Source organism: Montipora capricornis, chromosome 12 (assembly GCF_036669925.1).
Source record: "Montipora capricornis isolate CH-2021 chromosome 12, ASM3666992v2, whole genome shotgun sequence".
NCBI classification, from domain to species: domain Eukaryota; kingdom Metazoa; phylum Cnidaria; class Anthozoa; order Scleractinia; family Acroporidae; genus Montipora; species Montipora capricornis.
The window spans coordinates 19,297,463-19,325,245 of NC_090894.1; the positions used below are offsets into that span (position 1 = coordinate 19,297,463).

Genomic DNA, 27,783 nt, shown 5'->3' on the forward strand with positions numbered 1-27,783 from the left:
ATTGATTTTGGGGGGAGGGGGGTGACATTAATAATTCATGAGCAAAACAGCCTATCAAAACACCGACAAAACATCACATGCATGAGCTTTGAACCCCATAAAACACTCCTGCTCCTTTAGAGAGACTTTCACATGACCTTGAAAAATAAGCGTAAAAACAGAACATAAACAAAAATGTCGAACAAAAACAAACAAGCGCGAATTGTCAGTGGCTTAGTTTCCTTCCTCTTTAGTTGAACCCTTTTATCCTTCAATACAATAATTATTACTTTTGTTGTTATTATTATAATTATCATGATCATCATCATCATTATCATCATTATTATTATTATTATTATTATTATTATTATTGTTCTTGTATTATTATTTATCTTAAACTGGGATTAGAACTGATCAGTTTGATCAGCTCTGAGGTCATCATGCCATGTCATGATTAGTGGAATCAATTTGAACTACCCTTGTCAATATTTGCTAATGGTTAGGGACAGACCATTAGAAATGCGTTGGCAGGGAGAGGGGTGACAATTCCCCCCAAAAATCCAGCAAGTGGTTGTACCTATTAAGAGTATGTCATTCTTGTTATGTTACAACTTTGGCAAATCACTTGCATTGTTTAATCTACCGCCATCAACCAAATTGCAAATCTCCTGTGCTGCCCTAAACCCAGTTTCCATCGCAGTGTGAACAGTAGCACAGGCTGTGAGACTAGTGGCTTCACCAGCAAAGAACAAACGATCTTGAACAGGGCAAGCAAGTGCATGACGCATCCTGTGTGCAAAGACAGTAGGCGAGCTATATCCTCCGCGAATAAAAGGATGATTTGACCAATGGTAATAAACGTAGTCCATCAGCGAGTCTGTAGCAGGTTGTGGGTCAGACTGGGTGCTAAAAAATATTTAAAAAAGTTAACACACCAGTTGAATTTAGCAGGGCTTCTTTGTTGACCTGCAATGGAGAATAATAATATTGCCCACTAAAATCCCCTAGTGCCACGCACTAGGGTCTGCACAAAGAAAAGGTGACACACGTGCCAAAGAGAAAGGTCACTAAAATGCTCATTAATTTTGTCTGTTAAGCAAACAAAAGTTGTATTCCCTCGTAAGTGACTTTCAACAATCTTTCAGGAGACCAGTGACACTTTTTCTTTGGTTTTAGTAGAAAACTCCATTAACACGTGGCCAGGTTGTAAAAGGCAATCACACATTGATTTTTTAAATAAGTGTTTCACTTGCATTGATACGAGCGGTTTTGAAATTAAGAAGGAGAATGAAAAGATTCACGGTCGTGGGCTTGTCAGAGGAAAGAAAACTAAAATGAGAGTTTAACATTTAGTGCAATTTTTTTCTTTTAACCAATAATATTACTATCTTATGACGATACAGGAGCTGTACACATCGTCACAATTGCTTTAACTTTGTACTACTGTATACACGATGACGATGGGAAAAACACTTGCATTCCTATGAACAAACCTAAATATCTCATTCAACTGTTGAAGGAATCCATCCAAAACTTCCTTTCCGCTTAGACTGATCTTCTCTTCTGCATGCTGGGCAGTTTGAAATCCAGCTATCACATGACACTTGTCAGCACCATAAAGGGAGTCACGTGAGTACATCCATATTTGGCTAATGAATCCCCCAACAGCGTAAACTAGACTCAAGTCGTCTGGCCAGAACTTTGACTTGAAGCGGCAAACAATCTTCAAGGCGCCTGTCATTTGAATGGTGTCTATCGCTTTCCTCTTGATTTCGGGCAAAGACGGAATAAAGTTGATGTCGCCATCTTTGAGAATTGTCAGTGGCACCGTAACAACAACATAGTTAGCTGACATCATTTTGCCAAGTTGATTTTTCAACAGAATGTTCCCACCAGACTTTGATTGGTCAATTTCTCCATCGACAGTCTCTAAATTTTTACCTACCATTCAATTAAAAAAAAAAAGAAAACTTTTTACGAGTGCTGAAAGTTATTCCCACCTACATTGGTTTTAATGCGCGTCTGTGTGCGGAAATCTGATGTATTTTTTCATTTAATCTTCTCGCGCTGACGTTCTCCACACAATGGAAAATTTTGGTATTTGCAGACAACGGCAAAGAATTTACTAAAATTATGTAAAATGCACGCGCAGTGGGTGCAAAGTTATTGGTTACATGCACCATGGCAAAGACATCTCCCGAGGTCCTCGAAAGATTTACCGTAGTGTCTTGTAGACCGAGGAAATAGATGTTACACTCCAGTATTAAAGTTCCCGTGATAAACAATAACTATGTCAGAGAGTAATGCGCGAGAATACTTCTTCCTGCTTTGTTATACATGTACATCCTTGAGAATTCAAAACCTAGAGAGCTGTTAGTGATGGGCTCTTCTTCTCATCTTTTTATGTATCTATTGATAGGTACAATGGTACATTTACCTCAGAAAATCGTCGTTATACTCAAAATTTAATTTTTCAGGCCTCGGTGTAACAGCAACTGTTTTTTTTGTTCATATAATTAGTTGGAAGCAAACTTAATTTCTGACCAACCTCTCCAATCAATTTCCTTGACTTGCCAACAAAGACGCTTGTCGACTCTGGTACATTTGTCAATAAAATACGCTACCAACTTTGAATAAGAATCTTCCAGCCTAAAAGAAAATTAGAAGAAACAATTTGGAAAAAAATTAAATTATAAATTTATACAAGAATGACACAGGCATGCTTGGAAACATTTTAGTGTAATCGTGTACCTTTCACCATTTTACATAGGATGCCTGTGGCAGACCACGTTTAATATTTTACTTGAGTGACATTTTCATCGTAATTAGTCACGTACCTGTCACAAAACTCTTCGCTTAATAATGTCATGATGAACAAACAACATGCATGCCTCTTTTTAGTTTCTCGCAAAAGTTAATTAAGCTCACAACAAACACACCACTTCCCTTCTTTGAATTACTGCACTCTCAGACTAAATTTGCAGAAGAAAGTATCTTTCAAGTGATCTTCGTCTGCTCTAAAAGCCTCCTTTGAAATCGATTTTGTGGATCAAGTGCGATAGAACAGTGATGAACGCGAGAATATTACACCTCTTGCCTACATTTCCACTCCCTATAATGGCCTATACGGGGAGGCTCCGCTCGAAAGGGGTACCTTTGTCACGCTTCAGGTATATGAAAGGGTAGGGATTTCACTAGTCGAAGTTCACGAAAGGGTTGGGGAATCTGTCATTTTGGTATTTAAAAGGGCCTTTCATTAAAATATTTCGAACACACATACCTTAATTATGACTGAGGGCTAGAAAGGGGATGTAGTGTTCTTAAGTAGGTTTGTGAAAGGGCTACTATTTTCCAATGGAAGGTATATGAAAGGGGTTCCATTTGTCAATGGAAGGTATACAAAAGGGGTATCTTTTCTGCCTAAAATGGGCATTGGGTTAAAATGGGCAATGAGGTTGGGGTAAAAATCGAAGATGAGGCACACTCCTTTTCATAAGTGTGTGGTGCACAAGTTTTCAACCCACCCAAAAAAATAAATGCTTTATTTCTCTTTTGATGTAGTATACCCTTTCCTTTGTTAACAACAATCTTCATTATTACACCTTTTTCTACTTTTAGCATTACATTTTTAAAGGAATTTTAGAGCTACTGTATAAAAGGGCAGAAGAAATGGTAAACTTTTACAATTTAAAGGGGTCTAGGGGCTAAATAAACTAAAGTTTTCAAGTTAGCCCCAAGCTAAGGAAAGGTAATAATTTATGCAATTTGTAGCAACTACAACAAAAAACAAAATAACAACAGATACACACATTTAAAATCTACGACAAAAAATAAGCACAAACAATATACGTCGTTGGCATAATTTTACTTACTGGATTGGGTTTTGAGAATAAATTCTCTTACTTTACCAGGAAAAGTTTAAGTGTTAACATTTTTCAAGCAAGCAGTAAACTGCTTTTGTCTGGAAGCATTTCTTTTTAATTTTCTCTTGATTAACTGTACCATAATGAACCTTACATGAGCAGGGAAGTTTTTTTGCATGACTGTATGATTACAAATAGCAATTTTTGGGTATAGAAAAAACACTTGTAAAATCTTGAGAATTTCTTGATTGACAACACGTTTTTAAAGCCCCTTGTGAATGATACAAATATGAAAAGAAATTAGCCCTTGCACTGCTGATAACTTACCTATGATTACCCTCACCATATTCCCAAGCATTTTCTTCACGAGAGGATTCCATAACTCCCATCTGAGTGGGCTTGGCACCTGCCGTCTGACAGTACATTGCATCAAGCACTGCAATCACATCCCTACTGTACTGCTTTTTTTCCATCCACTCCAAAATGGTCATGTCTCCATCTGGCGAGAGCAGCCCACTACAAAAAAGAAAAAAAACTGGAAGTATACCCCAAGGTCTTATTTGAACAGAGGAAATGTCTTTACTTCTTAAAAATAAAAATAAAGTTTGTAATACAGGATATAATATCACCAAGCCATAGTTGCTGGGATAGTTCATAGGGCTTTACAGTGGAAATAGCTACTAAATAAGTTATTTGTCCTGGGGATAAATAAATAATAATTGTCTATGACTTTCACTAATTAATATCATGAAAGATAGTGCAGCTGATCAATCTTTCAAACAATAACGGGGACTGTTGAGCGAGCCAAATCGCTATTAACACTTACTGGCATTTACAAAAACACCTTACCTCGAGTTAACATGTGCCTTATTTTCTTGATTTTTATCACCTCTAGTCTTTACAAACTCTGCTTCACTGCCTACCACCTCCTTACCAGTGTAGCCATAAGCTGACATGTCACTTTCTAGCTCAAGTGTTCTTTCACTGTTAGGAAAAACTTTGGTATTTTCACATGTTTTACTTGAACATTCTAAGTTCTGTAGGGAACAGTCACCTTCATCTGCCTTGTCCCATAACATAATAATCTCATCCCAAGCTTCCCATGCCTTTTTTATATCAGGATGATCACCCAGCAATGGGTGTAAGATGCCCTTGTGGAAGATCAAGTCTTTTTTTTCACTGTTGCACATTGATAACCCTGCAAACAAACATTAAGATCAGGTTAAAAAACAATGGATCTACACGACAGGGTTTCCCCCCATAAGGGCTCCATTTTTTTTTTTTTTGGTTTGATGTACACAATTAAAAGGTCTTTTAAGGTCTTTTTCATGTATCTGTTGCGGACCATTTTGTTCCTCAGGTTAATCTGCAACCAAACTAGGTCATTTTGTTTCAACCTAGATCAAGGTTATACATGCCTACTTTTTCTGAGATATAGGCGTGAGATTTTTATCCTGGGAGTGCTGGGATTTTTGAAGACGACACAAACATTTCCAAAGGCTTTCGAAGGTACTCCTCGGAATTCTTGGTGGGGGTGTGCCGCCCGGGTCTTCAAATCCCGACCCTATTTCAGACCTAAACATGCCCTTTTCCACACCCGTTTTCAGACCTGAACTTGCAAATATACACCCGTTTTCAGACATGGCTTTATAAGATCGTTACATTATTATAGTATCCGAGTGAAATCACAACAAAGTATATTACGTTAAAGCATAATATTTTTTTATTAGGAAGTATAAAACACTGAGAATTGCATCAGGCACATAAATTCTAGAATAATTCACGCTTTAAATTGTGCCGTCATGAAAACAGTTTGCAGATATACTAATCGATCTAACGGGAACAGAATAACAGAACAGAACAATAATATAAAAAAAATGAACTCGAAAGGAATGAAAATACATTGACTCGTTATTATACATTATAAGGCCTACTAACATTGAACATAAATCTATCTCTTTTGTATCAATTTAAATGAAAAAAAAAAAATCATTTGAAGTTCAGTTCAGTTCGTCGTTCCAGTTACGTACTGAGAAGAAAAATATGTTTGTAAGCTTTCGTAAATGTTCCCGGCCCCAAAAACCCGACCCGATTTCAGACCATAATTGTCAAAATCTATACCCGTTTTCAGACCAAAACGGCTCAAAAACCATACCCTTTGGGGCGGCACATACCTATATACCTTATATAGGGGAGTACCCCCCCTTCCCCCGGGGTCTTTCCAAGATGAAGAAACGCATATAAACGCAAGCTCGCTCCCAGTGCTTTTCACTTAAAAAATCAGAGATCGCGAGGAGGGTATTGTCATTTATTCATTTTACACATGGTTTTCGTTCCTTGCATGGGTCTGAGTTAACATATTTTTGAAAATTGTGTCAAGCAAGACGGTAACAACTCACATTTTTCAATCAGGCGTGAGAAATTGGCCCACAAGCGTGAGCCGGCGTGAGATCGAAGTTTTCAACTCGCAGGCGTGAGACTCACGCCTTAGGCATGAGAGTTGGCAGGTATACAAGTTGTTTCAACCCAGGTCAATTTGGGGCAGGTGCAAACCACAGGTTTAACAGATTACCAATACAGATAGTATCCCAAACATTCATTAAAGTTTAACCTTAACCCTAATTAGGCCTAAACAAAAAAATGTTTTTAGGCGTAATGTTACTATTTGTAAACAGTTAGGGTTAGGGTTAGGGTAAGGGTAATTATGCACTTGCATTATTGTCTATGTGGATACTCATTCTGGCATTAAATCAAGAGATTGTAAATGGTTTGAACCCAGGAGTCATATCATAATGATGTGAAGTATGATCATCCAGGTAAGTGTAGTCCTGAGAAGGACTGAATGGCACTTTCCATATACATGTATTAAAATTCAATCTGAAACAAAAGGCATCATATCGAGGGTCTGGGGAATAAACTCATACAAATCTTTATATTTTTTCCCCAGAGCCTCAAGATGATGTCTTTTGTTTCAGACTGAATTTTAATGTATCGAAATTGGTCTATTTAGGATGACATTGACCGACATTTCAACAACCAGAGTGGAAGTCATCAGGGACGGTGGAGCTTATTTTGTATTAGGGGGGGGAGGGGGGGGGGGTAACAAGCAAGCCCTGGAGGCGCTAACCTGTAGGGGGTTCTGGGAAAATTATCCGCCAGAAAATTTTGAAATTTTGAAGCTCGGAAATGTTTCTTTCAGCATTCTCAACGAGATATAACAAAATAAACGTGGGTCAACCGTAAAATGACAGACGTTTTACTTCTTATTTTCTATTTTTGCTTGAAGCCCCCCAGCTCCACCGTCCCTGCTCATCTTCATCTTCAATCACTTGACTTATTTCTTCTCAGGTTGTGGAAATGTCAGACTACGTCATCCTAAACAGTCCTAATTCTCAGCACTACACTGACACCTGGACGGTCGTACAGGAGAAAGCTTATTTGTTTTACTTCCATTGTGCACATTTTAACATAAGCAAGACATCTCCTTGCACCTTGAAAAGGCCATCCATTTTCCCTGGCAAGCCTGTTAATGATGCTGTCTGATCCATGAATAAACTCTCCACCAAGATCGATAGGAGCAAATCCTTTGAAAGGTGTTACTTGCTTCACTCTACCACCTAGGTAGTTAGAAGCCTCTAGTAGTATTACATCAAAGCCAGCCTCCGACAAAGCTGCAGCTGCAGCAAGACCAGCCATCCCTCCACCAATAACTGCCACTTGATTATCAGAAGTACCAGGTTTACCTAGAAACACAGAGATAATTTGAGTACAAAGTCTATTTTAGAGTGGCAGGATGTAAAGGACTCATCAAAATTACTGGTGCTAATTAATGCATTTTAAGGGCAGTTTAGAGCTGCTCAAGGGCCTCCCTTTATCTGCATTCACAATTGTTTACCTGTTGGCCCTTGAGTAGGATCAGTTCTGATACCGCTGTAGATTATCACAGAACTTTTGCATCTACCACTCCCCCAGAAAGGACGGGGGGGACGGGGAGGGGGGGGGGGGGGGTAAGGACTCTCATATGAAAAGCGCAGGGATGCTTGTCGTCTTCCTTAGGGGTGTAAATTTCGGATTTTAGTCTCACTTAGGGTGTTCTGGGCAATCAATATGTAGCCAAGGAATATAAAAAAATACATTTAATATGTTTTAAATATGGTCTCCTTTAGGGGTCACAAAAGCCTGGGCCATGCTCAGGGGTTTAATTCAAAATTTCCAACAACCATCCCCACCCCTTCATATGCAAAGTTCCATCCGCCCTCTGGAACCACTCCACCCAGGTTCTATTAAATAATGGGGTGCAGGGATGGCACAGTGGTGAGAGCACTCACCTGCCACCAATGTGGCCTGGGTTCGATTCCCAGACTCGGCGTCATATGTGGGTTGAATTTGTTGGTTCTCTACTCTGCACCGAGAGGTTTTCTCCAGGAACTCCGGTTTCCCCTCTCTTCAAAAACCAAAATTTGATTTGATTTGTGTTAACTTGTTAATTTTAATTTACAATGTCCTGATTACTGCTCTACGGCACTGGAAGATTAGACACTTAAATAAAGTTCCTTTCCTTTCCTTTCCTTTCCTTTGGTAAGTATTCCCCAACCTAATTCATTGTCATGGTACCTTGGTGGGGTATGCAGTTAGGGTTGCCATAAATATACTTTTCTTGAAACAAACTTGTTGCCCCACTCCTGGCCAATAACCTCAAGGCCCCAGAAAATAATGACACATTGTTGCAAGAGCATTGTTTTAACATGTTTCTGCCTGCACACATGCAAGCAAAATGTTTCTGAAGAAACCCAGGAACACTTCTGCTTCTCAGAAATAAAATATGCTTTGACAACAAATGTTGCATGTGCCAACCCTGGTGAGACAGGGCATGTTTCCAGAAACCTTGTTGTTTTGTTTGCCTGGGTCAGGGTCCCTTCAATGCACCAGAGTCCATTTCTCAAAATTCTGAAGCTTTCCAGATGTCACAATTCCCTTGTTTGTATCTTAAGAAAGGTGAGGTTTTAAGACAGGCATCAAATTTCACAGTCATTTAGCTTTTAGTTATCTTGAAAACATACCGGTACTTAAAGATCTGGCCTCAGTTGTTCAAAAGGTGGCTAATGCTAACCACCGGATAAATCACAATCCATTGGATAGTGCAATTGATTTTGCTATTATTTAATTATCCATTGGCTAGTGATTTATCCAGTGGATAGCACGATCCATCTTTTAAACAACTGGGGCCAGAAGTAGGTGCTGGCTTTACAAATGGTTTTTCGGGCCATCTAGTGTTACTCACCATACCAAGGAAATGATGACAGCACAAAAACCTTTGTTATGGCATTTTTCTCAAGATTGCGCATCAACAAACTGAGTTCTTTCACATGGTGTTCCTTAAAACTGCTCTGGGCATGTTCAGTGAAGGCAAGTAGGTCTTTCAAATACTTAATGATGACATCTGCTTGAATTTGACGAGGAAGAGTGCCATTCTCAACATGGTAATCTGGAAGTAATGAAGGCTTGTAAACCAGAAGGAGAAAACGTTTATTTTTCAGTGAATTGTTCAAATGTAGTTCCGTCTCTACCAGTCTGAATCCTATGTCATATAAACAGATAAGTAGGTTCTTTGTTCTTGAGCTGTTGAAAGGGATTGTTACATGGCAAAAGACTTCGCATACATCTTGGTATTGATTCGTTTGAGCCCCCTGTGGAACAGAAAGATTGAAAATAACCATGTTATAAAAGTTCCACAGGATATGAAAATTTTAGGTAATGTTGCTTGAGTTTTCAAGTCACAAAAAAAATGTAATCAAAGTTTTAATCACTCGCTCAACTTTTCTAACCCACCAACATTCAAGTTTGTGGACTGAAAACTTTGATTTGATTCACACCGTCCTACAGCTGTACTTCAGTACCACTGAACCAATTTCTTATAGCCAGCACAGCTACAAAATCTGTAAATTGTAGAATATTAGCAAGCACTTGTACGTTTCAAACCACCTGAATTTGTAATTTAAAGACGATTACCAGTCTGTGCTGCAAAGTGTTTGAGTTGCTCACTTGATGGACTTGTAACAAATCAAAGTTTATACTTTGTACCATTTCATCTTTAACCCATTGACTTCTATAGTGGGAGTTAGACAATTTTACTCTGTCTAACACCAGACAATTTTAATTGCCAATGGGGGTGGTCCAGGACAGTCCACTGAGGGTTACTTAATTAAGGCACCGTTATTTTTTTTGTGGTTTAAATTAATGGTTAAAACTAGGTGGAACACAAAACACACCCATGAAACTCTAGGACTTGATTCTGTAACCAATGTCCTGAGACACACTGGTGACAATACCGAAGATAATTATCATTGACGTCACCTATTGCAGGGATTGATGTCGCTAAGCACTGGCTGCCGGCAAAAATTGCCCCTTAAGAGAGGGGTGATTGCCGGCTGAATTTTGGCCGTTGATCAAAGTGACTAAGAAGATTGCAAATTATTCTCTACAAAGTTTAAAGGTCATTCGATGTGTTAATAAAAAAAATTGAATATCTGTTAGTATACCGAATTATCACTAGAATTTACCAATACTGGAAATGAACTAAAGGCATTGTTTTAATTACGGTTGTGTTTGTCTTCTCTTTCCCTGTGTTTGCCATCTTGAAGAATGCCAGGTGTTGCAAGACACTGGGAACAATCTTGTTTCCAGGTCCCTTTGATGCTCAGAGCATAACTTACTGCAGCTTCAATAGAACCTTCAACCGGATGAATTTATTCTTGGCTACTTGCTGTGCTATTGTCAGCTATTTTCCAAATTGAGGTAGCATGTTGTATTATGCTAATATGCTAATAATAAATTATGCTTTACTATGCCCTAATTTACCCCTTTAATTTATGTATACAAGTTTAGGGTCTCACATACCCAATCTACCTGCAACCAGTAACTACTTTGCAAAACAAAGTTGTCAAAATAATGACTTTTTCCGACCCTAGATCACATTCACAGTTGCTTTATTGCTGACGAGTTCCTTGACCATATTGTGTCAGAACATTATAGCACAACCGTAACATGTCACAATAATTATTCAAGATGGCTGAACCTGTGAAATTTGAAAGTAAATAAGAGATTTTAAAATTCACTTTTCTTGATATAAACACTGTTTTAAAAACAAATGTCCAACAAACTTGTTTGTAAACATAATTTCCTTTGGTTTAATCTTGTTCTGTTGTATATAAAGAGTGGAGGTTCCCTTTAGTAAATACTGATAGGTTCAAAGTCGGTGTCTGACACTTGCAGACGGACCGCAGACCCTAAATCACAGTTATTGAAAGCTAACTGTTTTCTAATGGGTGCTTAGACTTAAATACTGTTTATCAGTGCTATTTGTAGCCAGGGAAAGACTCCCATATAAAAAAAAGAAGGGATGCTCGTCGGAAATTTTAAATTAGCCCCCCTAAAGGAGACCAATCTGGGTGTGGCCCAGGCTTTTGTTGACCCCTCAAGTAAATGTACACTTTTTTATTTCTTCGCAAGCAACTCTAAAGGAGACCCTAAGTGAGACCAAAATCCAAAATTTACACCCCTAAGCGAGATGACGAGCATCCCTCCCCTTTCCATATGGGAGTTTCCTCCCCCTTCCCCCCCCCCCCCCCCCATGCGGGGTTTCTAGGCAGTCTGCAATTGTCATAGTTACCTTATCTAGGGCGATCTTTGCCGCTTTCATCAAACTTTGCTCAACGTCATAACTTCTCAGTCTACAGTTCCCCTTTACGTGTTCATTTTCCAAACGCAAAAATTTAACCAAACCACAATTTGATTCTGAAAAGTAGTTGACAGCAAGCACCTCCAAAATTTCATCTTCACCTTGATCAGGAGAAAGTGCGAAGTATTTTTGAAAATATAGTTCTGGATCGTTTGCCTTGTCTGAAAATGCGTCCTTTAGCCAGCTATCACTTCTTGACAAATGTTTCGTGGCTCGAAGCCTTAATAAATCGTAAAACGATTTTGCGGTGTACTCTAACACTTTCATAGCGTGGCACGGACCCCGTGGCACGTGGAACACGCACAAGCGCCAGCTGAATGTGCAATCACAATAAATAAGGAGCGGTTTTGCACCATTTCAGGTCGTTGTTCATATACAGGAATTATAGCGTATCCAACTGTAGTTAATATGTTTGTTCAACTTTTCTTTCATGAAAGAGCATTGTAGCACTATTGTTGTTAATTTTCTTATAGTAAGTAAGAAAAAAGCGCCTCAGGTACTCAAAGTGTCCTCAGCAAGAAAATTGGCCGCATAAAAAGTTAAAGTACTGTATATGAAGCACTCACCCAATTTCTTTGATTGTGCGTACCCATTCCCCCGCAGATTCGTTGCTTTTCTTGTTTTATCTCGAAGGTTTCTATTGTGTTCCTCTCTTCCCGTTAATTCGAGCAATCCTTTGTGCGCTTTCAAATCGAATATTATGTCGATGCGTCGAGCTAGTCATTCAGGAAGTTGGTATCCTTCTAATCGTAAGAATATTTAAGGATGGTGCATCTTGTTTGAAACAGAACGTCATACAAGTACAATGCCGGTGTTTTTCAATGTTTTCATTAGTATCTTTTTTTGTGTTTTGTCGATTTCTTCAATGTAAAAATACAGCTCGGGAGTTGAACACGAAGTTAGAAGGCTGGTTATCTAAAGCGAGCCCTTCATTTCGACCAGCAAAGGCTATTATTGCGCCGTAAGTATATATTTTATTGTAATATTTGCTTGCCCGCATATTGTATGCTAAAAATAGCTTTGTCCTTTTCTTTTACAAAAGACACGCAGGTTATTCTTACTGTGGTTCATGTGGAGCACACGCATACAAACAACTTGACCCTAGTAGAGTGTAAGTACTAAATGAATGTATGACAACAGACATTTAAGAAAAGATCAATTGTGAATCCTAGTTTCCAATGTTAAAAGAGGTTATTGACAATTATTTTTAGCGCAATGAAGTGTTTTGCAATTCTCTATTTTCAAATGCCCCATAATACACTTTGTTTACCCCCCCCCCCCCCCCCAAATTTTGCATACATGTTTACTATTGTTTTCAACTGCTATTAGGGACACTGCATATTCCTAAGAGCATTTGAACACAATGGTTTATGCATCAATCAATTCCAGCGGTGCCCATCCCCCCGGGCAACCGCGGGGCATTTGCTGAAATTGTCAGTCCCAGGGGTGGGGCTCTCGCAATTTTATCGCAGCCCGGGGCTGGGCATTAGCCTACCCCGGGGCAACCCCTGGGCATTGATACACATGTTTTTGAATTAACATGGAAGAGTTTATCGGAAAAGACGAGGCCTTCGTTAAAGACTGGCTTGTACGTCACGGACTCGAAAAACTTGTGGATGTTTTTAAAGGTATGTTTTCTCAATTTTAGGTATTTCTTCATTTAAACTTGTAAGCATATAAATATATAAAAGCAACAAGGTGAACTAATATCACAAAACAATCACTAACGTGAAGACTGCGTAAACAAGACTACTTCGCATTCCGCATTCAAAACTAGCCTAGCAATTTTTAAATTCATGAAAGTGGAGTTATATGAAACACCGAAGGGTTGCGAATTCAAATGATGCGGTCTTCAAGACAGATCTTGCGAGCGTAAAATGCGATGAAAGATCATTTAAGATGTCTTGATTCTTGACAGACAAAGTAGCCTGCGAATACAGGCGCCTATTGGAAGGCAACGATCCTTTCTTCGTCCCCACCCCAGGGCATTTACACAGCTTATGTGTCCCCACCCCGGGGAATTTGCCCATTTTTAAAAAAAAGAGCTAATGCCCGGGGGGGGATGGGCACTGCTGGAATTGACTGATGAATTATGCAAACGTTTTGAGCTGATGCTAATGTTAAGCCTTGGCATAAGAAGATCTCTGCTTTTTGGGCTCTGTAGATTTCTGCTTCCTGAGCAATCTTTATAGACCACTGTTTTCACTCCAAGGCCTAAATTGGCTGCCACCACTTCCGCACTACTGTTAAGAATGACATTATTGCTCTTGGTAAGTTTTCCTTGTGTCAGTCCCTGGTGATTCTCGGCCACAAGGTTTCCTTGGTTACTTATGTTGCTTTGTTGGAAGTGAGACTTTCTCTTCATTTCAAGGCACCTGTCCCTTAGTTCATGTTTCATGTATGACTTAAATCACTCTTACATTAATGTTTTTTGTTTGTTTAGAAAGAGGATATTTATCTTGGGCCCTTCTCATCACAAGTATTTGCCTGGCTGTGCAGTGACAACTTTAACACAATATCAGACTCCATTGTACAATCTAGCAGTAGACACAACCAGTGAGCATTCTTCCTAAAGCCCTTTAGTTCTTTACTAATCTTTGCAATAATTTTTTCTGCAACCTCATTACCTGGGTCTCTCTTTATCCCTTACCCACTTCAGGGAAAGGAAAGAAGAGAGAACCTGGAAATGAGGTTGTTTGTTCCAGATATTGGGCTGATTTGCCGAAGCCACGTGCAGAATATTAGGTCATATATTAGAGTAGAACCCAGACTGATTTGCTGCGTGTGCCATGGTTAACTGAACTTCCCGTTGTGTTTTTAAATCAGCCTATTATGTCAAAAAGGAAGGACAAAAATAAAGATAACAAAAAAAGGGACATGTAGCATGTAAAATTGAGCTTTTAATACAACAAAATGGTGTCCTGCATCACGGAAAAGGTGTACATTGACATCAAAGCCCTTGTTATTGATTGCTTCTGGCTGATTGAAATATCAGGTCAAGTGAATTCCTGTTTGTTTGTTTGTTTGTTAATTTGTTTCTAGTTATTGAAGAACTGATAGCTACAGATGAGTTTGAGAAACTTGGCAGGGAGGATGATGAAACTGAACATAGTATAGAACTTCATCTACCATACATAGCAAAAGTAATGGAAAGGTAAATTCTCTGGCGGGTCTAAAACACAGGTCACTTGTTGCAGGTCATTGTTTTACCTTTTGGAAAGTAACCCTAATCCTCAATTTGGCTAACCCTAGGCCTAATCTTTTTTTGGCCAAGGGTTGGCCAAATTGAGTGTTAGGGTTACTTTCAAAAAGGTAAAGCAATGACCTGTAACAAGTGACCTGTGTTTTAGACCCATCGTAAATTCTCTCTATTGTGCATCATTCTACATGTAGTTCGCTGAAAAGAGAGATTTTGTAGTGTGGAAAGGAAAGCCTTTCCCTTAGGGTTGTGTAATGCATTTAAGCATAAATTAAAGGACATGTGGGCGAGCGAATTGTAGCGGCCATGGCAGTGTTGTACTGTAGGTTGCAAGTTGTGTTATTAAAATGTTATAGTCGATCAAATACGGACCCACTAAAGGTTGGTGGAGTTTTCATGCATGGGGAAAGGGTACTTTAACCCCCTAGGGCATCCCTTAGGTAATGTGAAAATATATATACATAAGACAACACCAGTTTGGTAATGTTTGAAAAAGCACCAAAAAGCAGTTTTTTTTTGCAAAAGAAAAAGTAACTCAGTACCTTGTCAGAACATGCTTGCTAAACCAACCACCCATACAATCATATGGCGTGGTGCGATAATTATCTCCAAGAACAGTACCATCAATGTATTTGTTGGGAACTTTGCACATGAATTCTACCCACACACCTTTAAACTGTGATGATGGCAGCCTTTTACCTCAAACATAATTTACATCTTAGATCAACCCTGATGAAAACACTACAAAATGAGTGTTGTAATTATTGCCTTGAATCCTAATTTTCTTACTGATATCCCTATCAGTTATTCTTCAAAGCTGAGAAGCATCAAACCATGACTCAAGAAATTGTGGATAAGGAGGGGTATCAGTAACAACCTACAATACCAGACAAATTTAGTTGGAACATTTAGCGAATGGTCTAGAATCATTGTGTTACAAGATCGCAGCTTATGCCACACACCCCTTCCTCCTAATTCAATGTTGTGTGAGAATTTTTCGGGTGACGGCTAGCAGTTGTGAAAATCAACATTGAAGGAGGGGGAAATGAAGATGGGTGTTCCAACAAATTTGATGAGTATTGTAGGGTTTATTTCATGCTCAATGTAATCTGTATGTGACAGATCAACAGCTTTAATTTCATTTGTTTCTTTTTGCAGTAAAAAGGATCAATTTAAGATTGTACCTATCCTTGTTGGCTCATTAACTTTTGAAAGTGAAGTAAAGTATGGCAAACTTCTAAGCAAATATCTTGTGCGACCAGAGAACTTTTTTGTCATTTCTTCTGATTTTTGTCACTGGGGTAAGCACCATGATTGTCTCCTTCAAATTTGACCACTATAACTTTACAGAGTATTACCATTATTTATTCATTATTTGCTTGAGCAATGTTTGGCTTATGTCACAGCAATTATAAATAATTTTTATCATCGCAGTTATTGTTTCTTGAACATTTAATTGTGTGCACACTAATTCGTTGGCTGACGTTATAAACAACCACTTAATTTAATCTTCAAACGGCCATTACATTTATCACTTGAAAATGAAGTCAAGATGACTTCAAAATGTTGTGTAATATTGCTGATTTTTGTAATCAATTGTATTTCAATAAGTTTTTTACTTCGTAACAAAAGAAAAACCTGAAAGTTTCAGGCTTGAACGAGATTTGAACCCTGACCTCTGCAAGTGTTGTACCAATTGAGCTGGTCATTTTGGATATTCGTGTGAAGTGACTCAATATATTTTACATGAATTTGGAAATTTTATTTGAAGTGTAGATAGAAGCATGAATGTTCATGACAGAAATAATAAAGAATGTTCATATGCTTCTATTTGCAGTTTAAATAATGTCTTTCACATTATATTATTAACTTTGTCTCTTCACTGCAATAATTGTATGAATTCTGTTTCAGGAAAGCGCTTTAAGTACACTTTTTGGGACAGAAGCTATAGTCACATTTATGAATCCATTGAAGCTCTAGATAAGAAAGTAAGACAGTGTCATAAACATTTGCCCAATACTAATACTTTAAGGAGAAAACAAAACATGGTTCAAATACTAGATTTAACATGTTTGGCCCTATCTTGGGGTGCAGTACAACCCTTCAACTTACTAAATCAGACTTTTAAACCTCACAGAAGCTCAAGTTGGGAAACGTCCTTGACTGTAATTTACGTGATGTGAAAGGACATGCCCTTTACTTTCAAGGCATCCTTTTCCAAACATTGTGTTGGGTTCTTAAATGACAAAATATATTTTATCAACAATTAAAGTGTTGTGAGATAGGCTCTCCATTTGCATTGCCATTACAAAGACATTCCCTTTTCCTGATGAAAACATTTAGGACTCTAGAATAATAGAGGTTAAGTATGACATTTACGGCCAATGGCAAACGGGAAACGGCAGGCTCTTGCTTGTGATAAAAACGTGAAAATGCTCTAATTTTAACTTGTCCCATTCCTTTGAGAAGTTGCTTGATATCTGGAGCTAACAGGACAGAAATGACCAAATATCAAGCAGGATTATTTACATTTTTGGCAAAACCCTAAAATTTCACTCACGACGTTTGATGTAAATGTCATGCTTAACCAACCTCTCTAATATCTGTGGATGCCTCCTGAGGAGATGTAAGTGATCAAGGAAACACTTTTGTGGAAAGCCTGCTCCTGCTGCTTGAAGTTCACATCAAGCATTGTTAACTTGACAGTCGGCACGTCAGTTGTGTGTCACCCAACGTGTTCGCTTAGGTTCAATGCCATCCCGCTACAAATTTAGATTTGCTTTGAATAAGATTCCAAGCTCTTAGGATTTAGTGTCTGGTCTTTATAATTTGTGATGTTTGGACTTTACTGTCTTTGCAGGGCATGGATGTTATAGAAAAGTTAGATCCTCAAGGATTTAGTGAGTATCTGAAGAAATATCAAAACACAATATGTGGAAGACATCCCATAGGTGTTCTCCTCAATGTAAGTGTAAATTAATATTTATGAATTATAATAGTTTTAAAAAGGACTGTATTCAGTTTCATTATAAATGATTTTTTCTTTCTTTCTTTGGTTCTTGGCAATTTTAAAGAGGCTGGAAGGGTTTTCCACAGGTAACAGTGGGTTTCCTTCCAGTGGAAAAGAACTACAACTCGGTAAATCCTGGCACCCACTCAGCTGAAAACCCTTTCATGTCTTTTCAGCCTCCTTAACAGACATGCTTTATAATACCTTTGGAGCAAACTCACACAAACATGTTGAGCATCCATTTTTTTCATCTGATAAAAGTAAAGACAGATACATGTACATGATGGATTATGCATCTAGATAAATTCTGTACTTAAGTGCCTTGGCAAGCTTATGATAAGTAAGTTCATCTCAGATGGATCATGCTTCTTGAGGGGTTGGTCTTATCTTGCACCAGATAAAAAAAATAGACACGTGTTACCAATCTTGAATTCTTTTGCAGGCAGTGGAAGTCTTGCGGCAGATGAATGGTGTAACTCATCCATGGACATTAAGATTTATTCACTACTCTCAGTCAAATGCCTGTGATCATGTGAATGACAGTTCTGTGAGCTATGCTGCTGGAGTACTATTTTCAAGACCATAAACCATTGTATATGTATAATTAAGCCAGATTAGTCAACAAGTTCTTGATAAATTGCTTTTGTTTTTTCTCGTGATATAAAGTGGGTCCTTCTTCATATCAGTAAGTTAACTACGGTATGTTGGACTTTAAGAAATGTCTCCTTTATATTATGTTCATATTTGGTGGGAAGTGTGCATATTAAGGGCCCACGGACGGATTTTTCAAGCGTTGCTAGGGAAGTGAAATGTTACTTCCGGTGACTGACGTCATCAGATAGTGAGCTGACCAGAAAACCCACCCACAAGCAAAACTCACCGCACAAACTGTTGTTTCCATCCAATATTTTTCCTCGCCCTTTCTCGCGCGCGTTCTCAGATCAACTGCGCATGCATAAACTGACTTCCGGTTTTAGAAAAAACCTATACTTCCGGCGGTCTTTAAATTGAATTAATGTTTTTTTCATCTGGCACGTTTCACCTCCAAATACAGAATATAGGTAAGCATTGATTTTTTCAAATCATCTTTTTTGAAAATTTTATGGATATTTCAGTATCGTTTATCTCTCTAAAAAGAACATTTTTCAAAATAAAAAGAAAACCATGCTTGGCTGGATGCAAAAACGAATACAAAATATGAAACCACTGATTAAATACCCAAATTGTGTGGCACGTAGACAAATTTAGAGTTTTCTTTTATTGGTCACGTTACCATGGACGTAGCTTGATGACGTCATATTTAGGGTCATTGGTTTACAAAAGTTAGAAACTGACCAAAATAATGCCAAATTCTCTCAAATTACTTAACTATTACATCCTTAGCAACGCACCCCAAAAAATACGTCAGTAGGCCCTTAAGCATTCCATTAAGTCACCAACATCCATGGTGAGTTAAAGTTTTTCTTTGTGCACAATTTCCTTTGATTACAGCTTCTTTATTTATGTATTCTTCTAAGACAACACAGAGACTTGTTGGAAAAAGTTTGAGTTATTTTCTTGCATGTTTTATCTAGACCAAGAGAAACCTTTTTCAATTACATGGTCTTTGAATGTCATTGGAACAAATTATTAATTTTGAAAAGAAAGCTATGTTCGCAGTTTCTATTTTGCTGAGAAATGTTCTAAGTTTTGCACAGTATTTAATTAAGTCCTCACAACACAACTGTGATAAATAAGTTCTGTCTTATGTGTAAGCTTTGTTATGAACTGGGAACATTTCACAAAGTTATTGAATACAACAGATTTTAATAAAACCACAATAAAATGGAGAAAACTGACTGGATAAATGTAAAGTTTGCATAGCAAGCCTCTTTGAATAGTTTTTAGCACTCGAAAGCCAATTTGATAAATTTGGTTGAACAAAACAAAGCATGCTGGATGTCGCAAACAATCAAAATTAATTTGCAAATCAGCTTTCCAGCTCTAAAACCCCTCAGAAATTATTAAATGAATCTTAGATGCAAGCATTTGCAAATGAGCTCTATGATAATGCTACATAAATTATGCAGGTCACACAGGATAGATAATTAAATCTGTCAACCCCAACCATTGAGGGAAGCTAATGTGTAGGTAAATGATAATTTTAGATTTACATGTAAAACCAGTTGTGCTTAACAGGCAAGGATTGAGGTGGCTGAACACAGTTTTCACCCACCCTCTTGCTAATGCAATGCAGCGCATGCGCAAGGATTGCAAAAAAATAAACATGGCTTTAATACAGCAATCGTTTTATTTGTTCATTGCTTCCGCTATCTGAACTATTTTTCCTCACAATTGAGCACTAGAGTGTTTTGATGGTTTTAGTCTTTTATGAGAAATGTATGTCAGAAAAGGAACTTTTCTTTGTTATCGAAAGAACCCAGTTAAATGCAGTGCATGTGTAGTAAGTTAAAAAATTGCGATTGAATGCGGAATAGCTTTCTCGGAAATACGCCTATTTCTTGAGGACCACTTGTTAGAATTTCACGAAATTTGGCACGAAAATACTTTAAGAAATAAGTAACTGGAGTATTGAAAAAATTTTGAACTTTAACAGAGGAAATTCTAGATATTCCAGTGAAACTTCAACAAGGGATAATTGAAGTTCTCTTTGTTGTTTTATTTCTTAAAATAGTGTTAACTTGTGAGCATCGTTACAAGCTTGTTGCATGCAAATTATAACGAAAATCTAACAACCAGAATTTCTGCAAATAAACAAAACCGATTTTAAAGGCATGTTATATTTATTAATGTTGCCATGGCAATGGCATATACGTCAGCTTAACTATCAAAAGACCGAAGTTCGCGTTGTCAGCTTGCTACCATTTTTGGCGACCAAAGGTTTTAGAGAAGAAGGTAAATGAAACATACTTAGGTAGGTATCAAAAACCGTGTTCAGCCACCTTATGTGTCAACCACTTTGCTTAAAATCAATTTCTGCTGAATTTTAACTTCTAGCAATGAGATTCTTGATTCAATGAAAACAAAAGAATATTAATAGTGGCCATTTTGCAATGACTGGTAGATGTTTCAATAGACCTCTTTCATAATGGCGGGCAAATAAATTATTCTTTTGTTTTAATGCTAATAAGCCCTACTAACCTCGCTAAGAAGAGCAAATTTCAAAAGAATATTTGTTTTAAAACGAGGGTGGTAGGTCTCATTAACATAAATACAAAAGAATGTAAAGTTGGTCGCCATTTATGAAAGTGGTCTATAGGCATTTTCTTACAAGTAAGTCTAAGTCACCTTCCATGCTACCACAATCCAAGACTCTCAAGTCAACCATAGGTGATACTAAAACCCCCTAAGCTGTAGGCCATACTAATAATATTACTTTCACCCTATTTCATGTGTATAAAATGCAAAACATTGTCAAAGACGTGTGCAACCAATCATACTAAAATCCATTGGAAAAAAAACTCTTATTGATTGAACCTTACAGATGCTAGGCCCCCAACAGAATACCGGTAATTATTAAATTCTCAACCTCGGATAAAGCGATTCTCGTGCTCTGATTGGTTCACTCAATCTCGGTTATCAGCTCATATACCTTAGCTTGACCTTATATGGTAAATGATTGCGCTTAGCGTTGCTAAACTAAAAACGTTTACAACAGAAAGCGAAATTTCTTTCGGTACAAAGCAAAAGAAAAACGTTTTTGTGAAAAGTTTAGATCACTTTCGAAGCGTAGAGATACGCGAAAAGGTAAGAAATGGTTTTTGTGATGAGCCTGCGTCTGTCTGACCACGAGGTATTACACAACATCGCGTCTTCATCAACTTTTTTCAATTTCGCTAGGATTTTCTCGCTTTTTTCGCTCGTATTTCGTACTTCTAAACTTTTGGAGTTTAAGGAATTTAATAAAACAACTATTCCATTCGCGCTTGTTGGATATGAGAGTGGTTATAGCCAACTCGGCGCTACACACCTCGTTGGCTATTTACCATCTCATATCCAACGCACGCTCATGGAATAATTGTTAATTATTATTGCCCTATACTTCTTTCATTACGTCAGATTTTGTGGGAGTAAAATGTCAGAAACTGGTCTCCATGAATTTTTTATTTAGGGTGTGTTCGATTAACTGTATTCCGGAATAGGAAGACATGGAATAGAAGTTATAAATCCTTGGTTTTTTATGGAGATTCACATTAAAATTATCAAACACCTGCTGAAAGGCTATTTTAAATTCATCCTTATTATCCTTGTTTCTTCAAAACCAACGACAGACATATCGTTTTAAATCATCACTCCACGTATTATTTTGGAATAGGATCAATCGAACACACCCTTAAAATCACTGGAAATCCTAGTTAAATATTATCCCATTGCTTTTAGTTGTATTTAAATTGAACATGACACTGCAGTCCTTACACTGAACTGAATAACAAATTCATGTATAAAGACTGAATTTAATATTCTTTCACAAAGTGTTATGCTAGTGAATCAACAGCCTTTATTTAACAATATTTTAATGCTGTGGTACAGCCATTTTCAAGTTCAACCTAAACACTATTCAACAGCAGAGAATACTGTGCTATCAGTTCATATTGAGACATTTCCATAAATCCAATCTCTATGACTTAAATTAAAAAAAGAAAAGTGGACTTGGGACGAGAAAAGTCGCAAGAGAAAGCTCGAAATTTGCCATTTTTTTAAATTTATTGAGCTTGTAGCCCTTGGTCAACATGAAGACTTGACTACATGTCAATCAACAGCACATCTAATTGCACCCTCTTCCACAAAAACGTTGGGGATATATTCAAAATGAGGACGTAACTGTATATAATGGGGGCCCTATCATCTTTTCCAGAAATGCATACTCAAACCCAGAGGTTTGTAAGTTCGTGTCCTTTCTTTGCTACTAACAGCATCCGCCACCTCCTGGCTTTACTGGGGTACTGGAATTGATTTTGACATTACTAGCTCCTGGTTGTGCTGGGGCTGGTCCCATGCGATTCTTTATTTCTGCTGCCATTGTCATAAAAGCTTGCTCAACATTTGTAGCACTCTTTGCACTCGTTTCCAAGAATGGTATTCCCAATGAATCTGCATATTCCTAAAAATAAAAGACAACAATACTTACATGTAGTATAAAAGAATATGCAGTGCCTACTACTGGTAATTTAAAGGTATTTTTCCGCTTTATGATTATGCAGTAAATGTAGATCTTAACAAGTGTTATTGAAATCGAAAGAGAAAATTGGGGGTAACCACGCATTTTTCAAAGATACTAATTTACTATTTCGTAAAAAGCTTTATAATACAAAGCAATGTATGGCGTTCTTTCTCAAATTGAAGCTTAATTCTCTCTCAAAAATGCATGGTTACCCTCAATATCATTTTCTTTTTGGATACCAAGAGTACTTACTAAGATCTACTTTCTCTAGTATGTTTTAACCCAAGCAAAAATATCGCTGTATTTGTGAGCTTCACTGATAGGAAATCCGAGTACCTTGAGATGCGCAGAACGTAAGCGCAATAACAATAGTAAGCACCGTCCTTAACAAATCAACCCATCTGATTGATTATATCACTTTCCAATGTCTTCTCATTATAATAAAACAGTTATGATTGAGTTATCAGTCACTGCACTGTAACTTATGCATGCACTACTTTTTTTTATCTACATGTTTATTTACTGCCTGAACTGTTCTCAACTCAGTCTGATTATTCCTTTATAAGTTTATTGCTATTAATAAAATCAAGACAAATTCTCAAACATATTTATTTAGAATGTGTAGGTAAATTATTGGTTGCTCAACTGCAGGAAAGTTCTACTCTGAATAAAATAACATCCTGAGCTGGAGCCTTAACACTTCTGTACCGGGATCCTTAAGCCAAAGGAAAAAGAAAGAAGCAGCTCACCATACAACAAATTTAATGTGCCACGAAATCAATTGAACTCAAATTTCAAGAAAAATTTCAAATACTGTAATTACCTGTGTATAAGTTGACCTTTGATGGCCTCAAAAGAAGCTCCAAAAATCGGCCTTGACTTATACGCCGGTCAAAGATTTAGAGCCAAGTTCCAGCTAAATAAATATTAACATTATGATGTTGTCTTGGGCAAAACGAATGCAGGGGACAAAAGACTTCAAAATGAATGTAAGCAATTCCAGTTGCAATGAAAAGGGATTTGTCCAACTCTAAATGTTAAAAATACTCACTAGCACAAATATGAAATAGACACTGAAAATTTTCGTTTATCAAAGGCGAAAGCTCAAAAAGGCATTTCTGTTTCTTCAAATAAAACACGATCGTTCAACTGCTTAGTAACCTGGCACAATACCTCACGCTTGCATTTGTTTGCGTGCAAGCATCGTCACTTGCATTGCGTGAAAATGCTGGTTGGTAATGATTGTTTTTTATTCTTTATACTTCGTAGTGTTGGCTTATGAGTTTTTTTGTTTTGTTCGCCATGTGAGATATTATAAATCAAGGACCAATTAAACCTTCCAAATTTCACATCGTTTTTGAAGTCTTTTTCAAAGATTGACTCCTGCTTCTGTGATGTTGTGCTTATCCTTTAAAGCTCTCTATCCCTGAACAACAAAACAGGATACTTTGAGGTTTACCTACATGTTCGATTTTCTGAGAACTTTTTCGAAACTCAAGGACAAAATGCCCTTCTGAACCACAAAACTATTAAGCACTTGCGGAGCGGATTTTTTTGTGTATCACAGTTTCAGAAATGGAAGAATACAAGATTAGTATCCCATGAACATTTCACAAAGAAATTAAGAAATTGCTTTTTTCGCCATCAAAAATGGGGGATCGACTTATACACGGGTAAATATGGTACCTTGGTTATTTGTAAGATTGCAAATTAAATGTTTGAACACATTGATTCCAATCAAACTAACAAACAAAGAAAACTACTTATTACCAGGGGCTTTCACACACATGCTCACTGCATGACATATCAGCAAATTTTGCTACACCTGTTACTATTGTCATTGGCCAAGTTTTGGTTTTGTGTAAACTGCACTCAATATAAAACCTTTAAGTACTGTTTAACCCAATTACTACTTCCTTATCTCATTACTGTATTCCAAACAGCAATTTATGTCCAAGGCTTATCATTCAAAGATTTCAGAACATAAATTGCCAGAAATTTAGCTATGTATACAAGGGTTTCAATAACTTTTGAACTAGATGCCTGGGCTAATCAATGTAAGTGGCGGACACTCTTGTCTTTCACAAGGGTTTGAGTGAAAATCATGGCAGAGTAGCTGGCAGTGACAAGCAAATTTCTGACATCATAGACAGTGGTATGCCACCAGTGACTGGCTTCTAATGAAACCCCTGTGTATGCCACAACTATCAGAGTAAAAAATAGTACCTTTGCTGTTGTAAAGTCCACTACTTTCTTTGTTGTAAGGTCGCACTTGTTTCCCACAAGCAGTTTATTAACATTCTCACAAGCATATCTGTCAATTTCTTGTAACCATTGCTTAACATTGTTAAAAGATTCCTGTAATGCAAAAAGACAACACAGTTAAATACTGCATGTTTAACTGAAAATTACTACCGTAATTAACAAACCTGTGGCATATGTGGTTCATAACACTGTAAATTAACTTCTTGCAATCATTTCTGCTTTTTCTTTGCCAAAATTTATTGAAGATTTCAATGGATTTAGCACTTCAATTCTTAATGTGAACAGCTAAATCTAGGCAGGGAAACCGTAGAAACCAAACTTAACCCAAATACCAGGCAACTCCTCTCACCAGAGCCTGATTGGCTTCTGAAACATGGTTGGCACATTTAAATAAAAAATATATATAAATAAAATGGTCTCCATCTCGTGAAGTTAAGCTGACCCTAAAAATAATTTGATGAATTACACGTTACATGCTCCTAAAAGTCCATCAAAAATGACTGTGAATCACCATTCATTTTAACTTGAACACATTACTTCTCTGTCATTTGATTGGAAAACATGCATACAAGCCATTGATTAGTGTGTGATATGTAAATTATTATTAGTTCCCAAGCATCCAAAAAGTGATGATATAAATTTATAATAATTAATACCTATAATCTCATTTAGAGCAAGTTGGCCAATCAAAAAGGACGGAGACAATCCAGTAAACCAATCAAAGCTCTAAGTCATTACACGTAGACAACACAAAGCACGGGAAAATGTGCACACGCAAGCCGCAATTGGTTTTGGTTTCACTTCTGATTGGTTATAAAAATGGCGCAAGAACTTTGAACCAATCACAGTGTGAAGTAATGCCAAACCAATGCAACTCGCTAATTACTTTCAATACTCAATTGAAAACTGCTGTAACATTATGAATTGGGACAAATAGGAATTCATTTTAAATGTTTCTTTCCCATTGGAGTTTAGCTTAAATGAAGAGGTATGGACTTGTCCTTCATACAAAAATACCCCTACATACGCCACATGTGATGGATACAGCTTGCAAATTCAAGCTTCAAGGTTTGCAAGTTTGAGTTGCGTTGTTTAATTAACAGAACTATGAAACAGTGCAATGAGGCAATAAACGATTGCGAATAGAACGAACTAACACAAACTTTAAAAATTACAAAAACGAAAGAGACCAAAGTTAAATGGCTATATACCTGGTCCGTAACATCGTAAACGACTATAATTCCATGGGCACCCCTGTAATAACTAGAGGTGATCGTCCGAAATCGCTCTTGGCCTGCCGTGTCCCACTGGAAAAAACAACCGATTATCACATTTGTTACAATAATTTGTAAATTTGAGCTTAAAGTTCACGCGAGCAAAGGACATCGCAATTCATTACGACGTAATTCCTTTTAACTCTGATCAATTGACTCGACTGGTGTTTTAAAAAAAACTTTTAATGTGTTACTTACAATCTGAAGCTTTATTGTCTTGCCATCCAATTCTATGGTTCGTATTTTCTAAAAAAAAGTACAATAAAAAAACCAAAGGATAAATTAACTTTGCGTTACAAAGAAGGAAAGGAAGAAACGAGCTCGTTGAGGCAACTCACAAAGTCGACTCCGATTGTGCTGATGTAGCTCTCTGTGTAAGTGTCGTCCTACAATTTCGCAAAAATGACAAAGGTTACCACCGATTGAAGTAAAATGAATAATCAGTCGCCACTCAGGCAAGACACTCTCCATTAAATCTTACCAGCCTATTTAGCTATCAACTTTCAAGAATAATTGAGATTACAAAAGCAGGAAAATTCTGAAATACCAACCGCAAACCGAAGAAGCAAGCACGATTTCCCAACACCAGAGTCTCCGATGAGAAGAAGCTTGAACAAGTAATCACTGTGAACAAAAGGGAAAGGAGAGACTTCCTATTAGACTCAAATTCCAAGTGACACGTAGAAGAGTCCAAACCTTGCTGATCATGAGGAGAAGAGCATGGAGGACACCAGAATTTTAACATACTATTCAGGATTCATTGTGGTAATGTTAAGCTGTCTTGCTCCCTGATGAGCTGTTTGTAATCTTAGCGCCCCGTAAAAGCTAGTTTCTTCTCACAAATGATGGACAAACACCGGCAAATATCTTCGTTCTTCGTAAACGGTACAAGGGGGAAGGGTTTGTTGCATTACGACAGCCTCGTTCTCAGGCCTTCCAGCGCCTTACCCTGTAAAGGCCTTGGTCCAGTGCGATGACGCCTGGTGAAATATGACAGGACTGGGTCGTGGAGGTTCGTAACCTCGAGAAAAGGCCTCAACGGGGGAACATCGCACACAATAAGTAACACTATTCGAAAAAAAAAATGCACGAATTTCCCGTCCCTGTGTGTTGTGGTGTAGCCTTTCCTTCAGCAATGTGGTCGGCTTGGCCTAATCTTTTGAATGGACTACTGACAGTAGTCAAATTGAAAGAGTCGAAGTGCTGAAACTGGTTAACTTAAACCTGATCAATTAAAATATAAATAGGTACCGTAAATAATAGACGCCCAGCAAGTCTACTCTATTTAAATTTT

General features: G+C 37.6%; 3 protein-coding genes across 4 annotated transcripts; 1 reads left to right on the forward strand and 2 right to left on the reverse strand.

Moving 5' to 3' along the window:
- Positions 1-206: 206 nt before the first annotated feature.
- LOC138026208 (uncharacterized) lies at positions 207-11,906 on the reverse strand. 2 transcript variants are annotated; one of them, XM_068873439.1, is made up of 8 exons: positions 11,512-11,905; positions 9,124-9,529; positions 7,334-7,585; positions 4,692-5,040; positions 4,170-4,358; positions 2,528-2,628; positions 1,473-1,920; positions 207-885 (listed from the first exon to the last, which is right to left on the reverse strand). In XM_068873439.1, exons 1-8 carry the CDS (start codon positions 11,845-11,847, stop codon positions 585-587), a joined length of 2,382 nt encoding a protein of 793 aa, XP_068729540.1. In that variant the 5' UTR covers positions 11,848-11,905; the 3' UTR covers positions 207-584. The 2 variants fall into 2 exon arrangements, with proteins under 2 accessions (XP_068729540.1, XP_068729541.1); XM_068873440.1 differs by having other exon boundaries at positions 796-945; positions 11,512-11,906.
- A 262-nt stretch (positions 11,907-12,168) lies between these two features.
- On the forward strand, positions 12,169-20,073 carry LOC138026210 (protein MEMO1-like). Its single transcript, XM_068873442.1, has 9 exons — positions 12,169-12,329; positions 12,460-12,541; positions 12,623-12,691; positions 14,024-14,136; positions 14,623-14,734; positions 15,938-16,080; positions 16,691-16,767; positions 17,640-17,744; positions 18,232-20,073. Exons 1-9 carry the CDS (start codon positions 12,281-12,283, stop codon positions 18,373-18,375), a joined length of 894 nt encoding a protein of 297 aa, XP_068729543.1. The 5' UTR covers positions 12,169-12,280; the 3' UTR covers positions 18,376-20,073.
- A 2,150-nt stretch (positions 20,074-22,223) lies between these two features.
- LOC138026212 (ras-related protein ORAB-1) lies at positions 22,224-27,419 on the reverse strand. The gene is made up of 7 exons (XM_068873444.1): positions 27,237-27,419; positions 27,041-27,113; positions 26,828-26,875; positions 26,688-26,735; positions 26,427-26,522; positions 25,177-25,308; positions 22,224-22,890 (listed from the first exon to the last, which is right to left on the reverse strand). Exons 1-7 carry the CDS (start codon positions 27,248-27,250, stop codon positions 22,696-22,698), a joined length of 606 nt encoding a protein of 201 aa, XP_068729545.1. The 5' UTR covers positions 27,251-27,419; the 3' UTR covers positions 22,224-22,695.
- Between the last annotated feature and the right edge of the window lie 364 nt (positions 27,420-27,783).

Coding starts and splice junctions, on each gene's coding strand:
- LOC138026208 (XM_068873439.1), bottom strand. CDS start 11,847: ATGAAAGTGTTAGAGTACACCGCAAAATCGTTTTACGATTTATTAAGG. Junction 7,586..9,123: donor GTCATCATTTCCTTGGTATG/GTGAGTAACACT, acceptor CTGTGTTTCTAG/GTAAACCTGGTACTTCTGAT. Junction 4,359..4,691: donor AAGGCACATGTTAACTCGAG/GTAAGGTGTTTT, acceptor TCTTTTTTGTAG/TGGGCTGCTCTCGCCAGATG.
- LOC138026210 (XM_068873442.1), top strand. CDS start 12,281: ATGTCGATGCGTCGAGCTAGTCATTCAGGAAGTTGGTATCCTTCTAAT. Junction 16,768..17,639: donor TTGAAGCTCTAGATAAGAAA/GTAAGACAGTGT, acceptor CTGTCTTTGCAG/GGCATGGATGTTATAGAAAA. Junction 17,745..18,231: donor CCATAGGTGTTCTCCTCAAT/GTAAGTGTAAAT, acceptor ATTCTTTTGCAG/GCAGTGGAAGTCTTGCGGCA.
- LOC138026212 (XM_068873444.1), bottom strand. Junction 25,309..26,426: donor TTTACGATGTTACGGACCAG/GTATATAGCCAT, acceptor TTTGCATTACAG/GAATCTTTTAACAATGTTAA. Junction 22,891..25,176: donor TGGACTTTACAACAGCAAAG/GTACTATTTTTT, acceptor TTTTATTTTTAG/GAATATGCAGATTCATTGGG.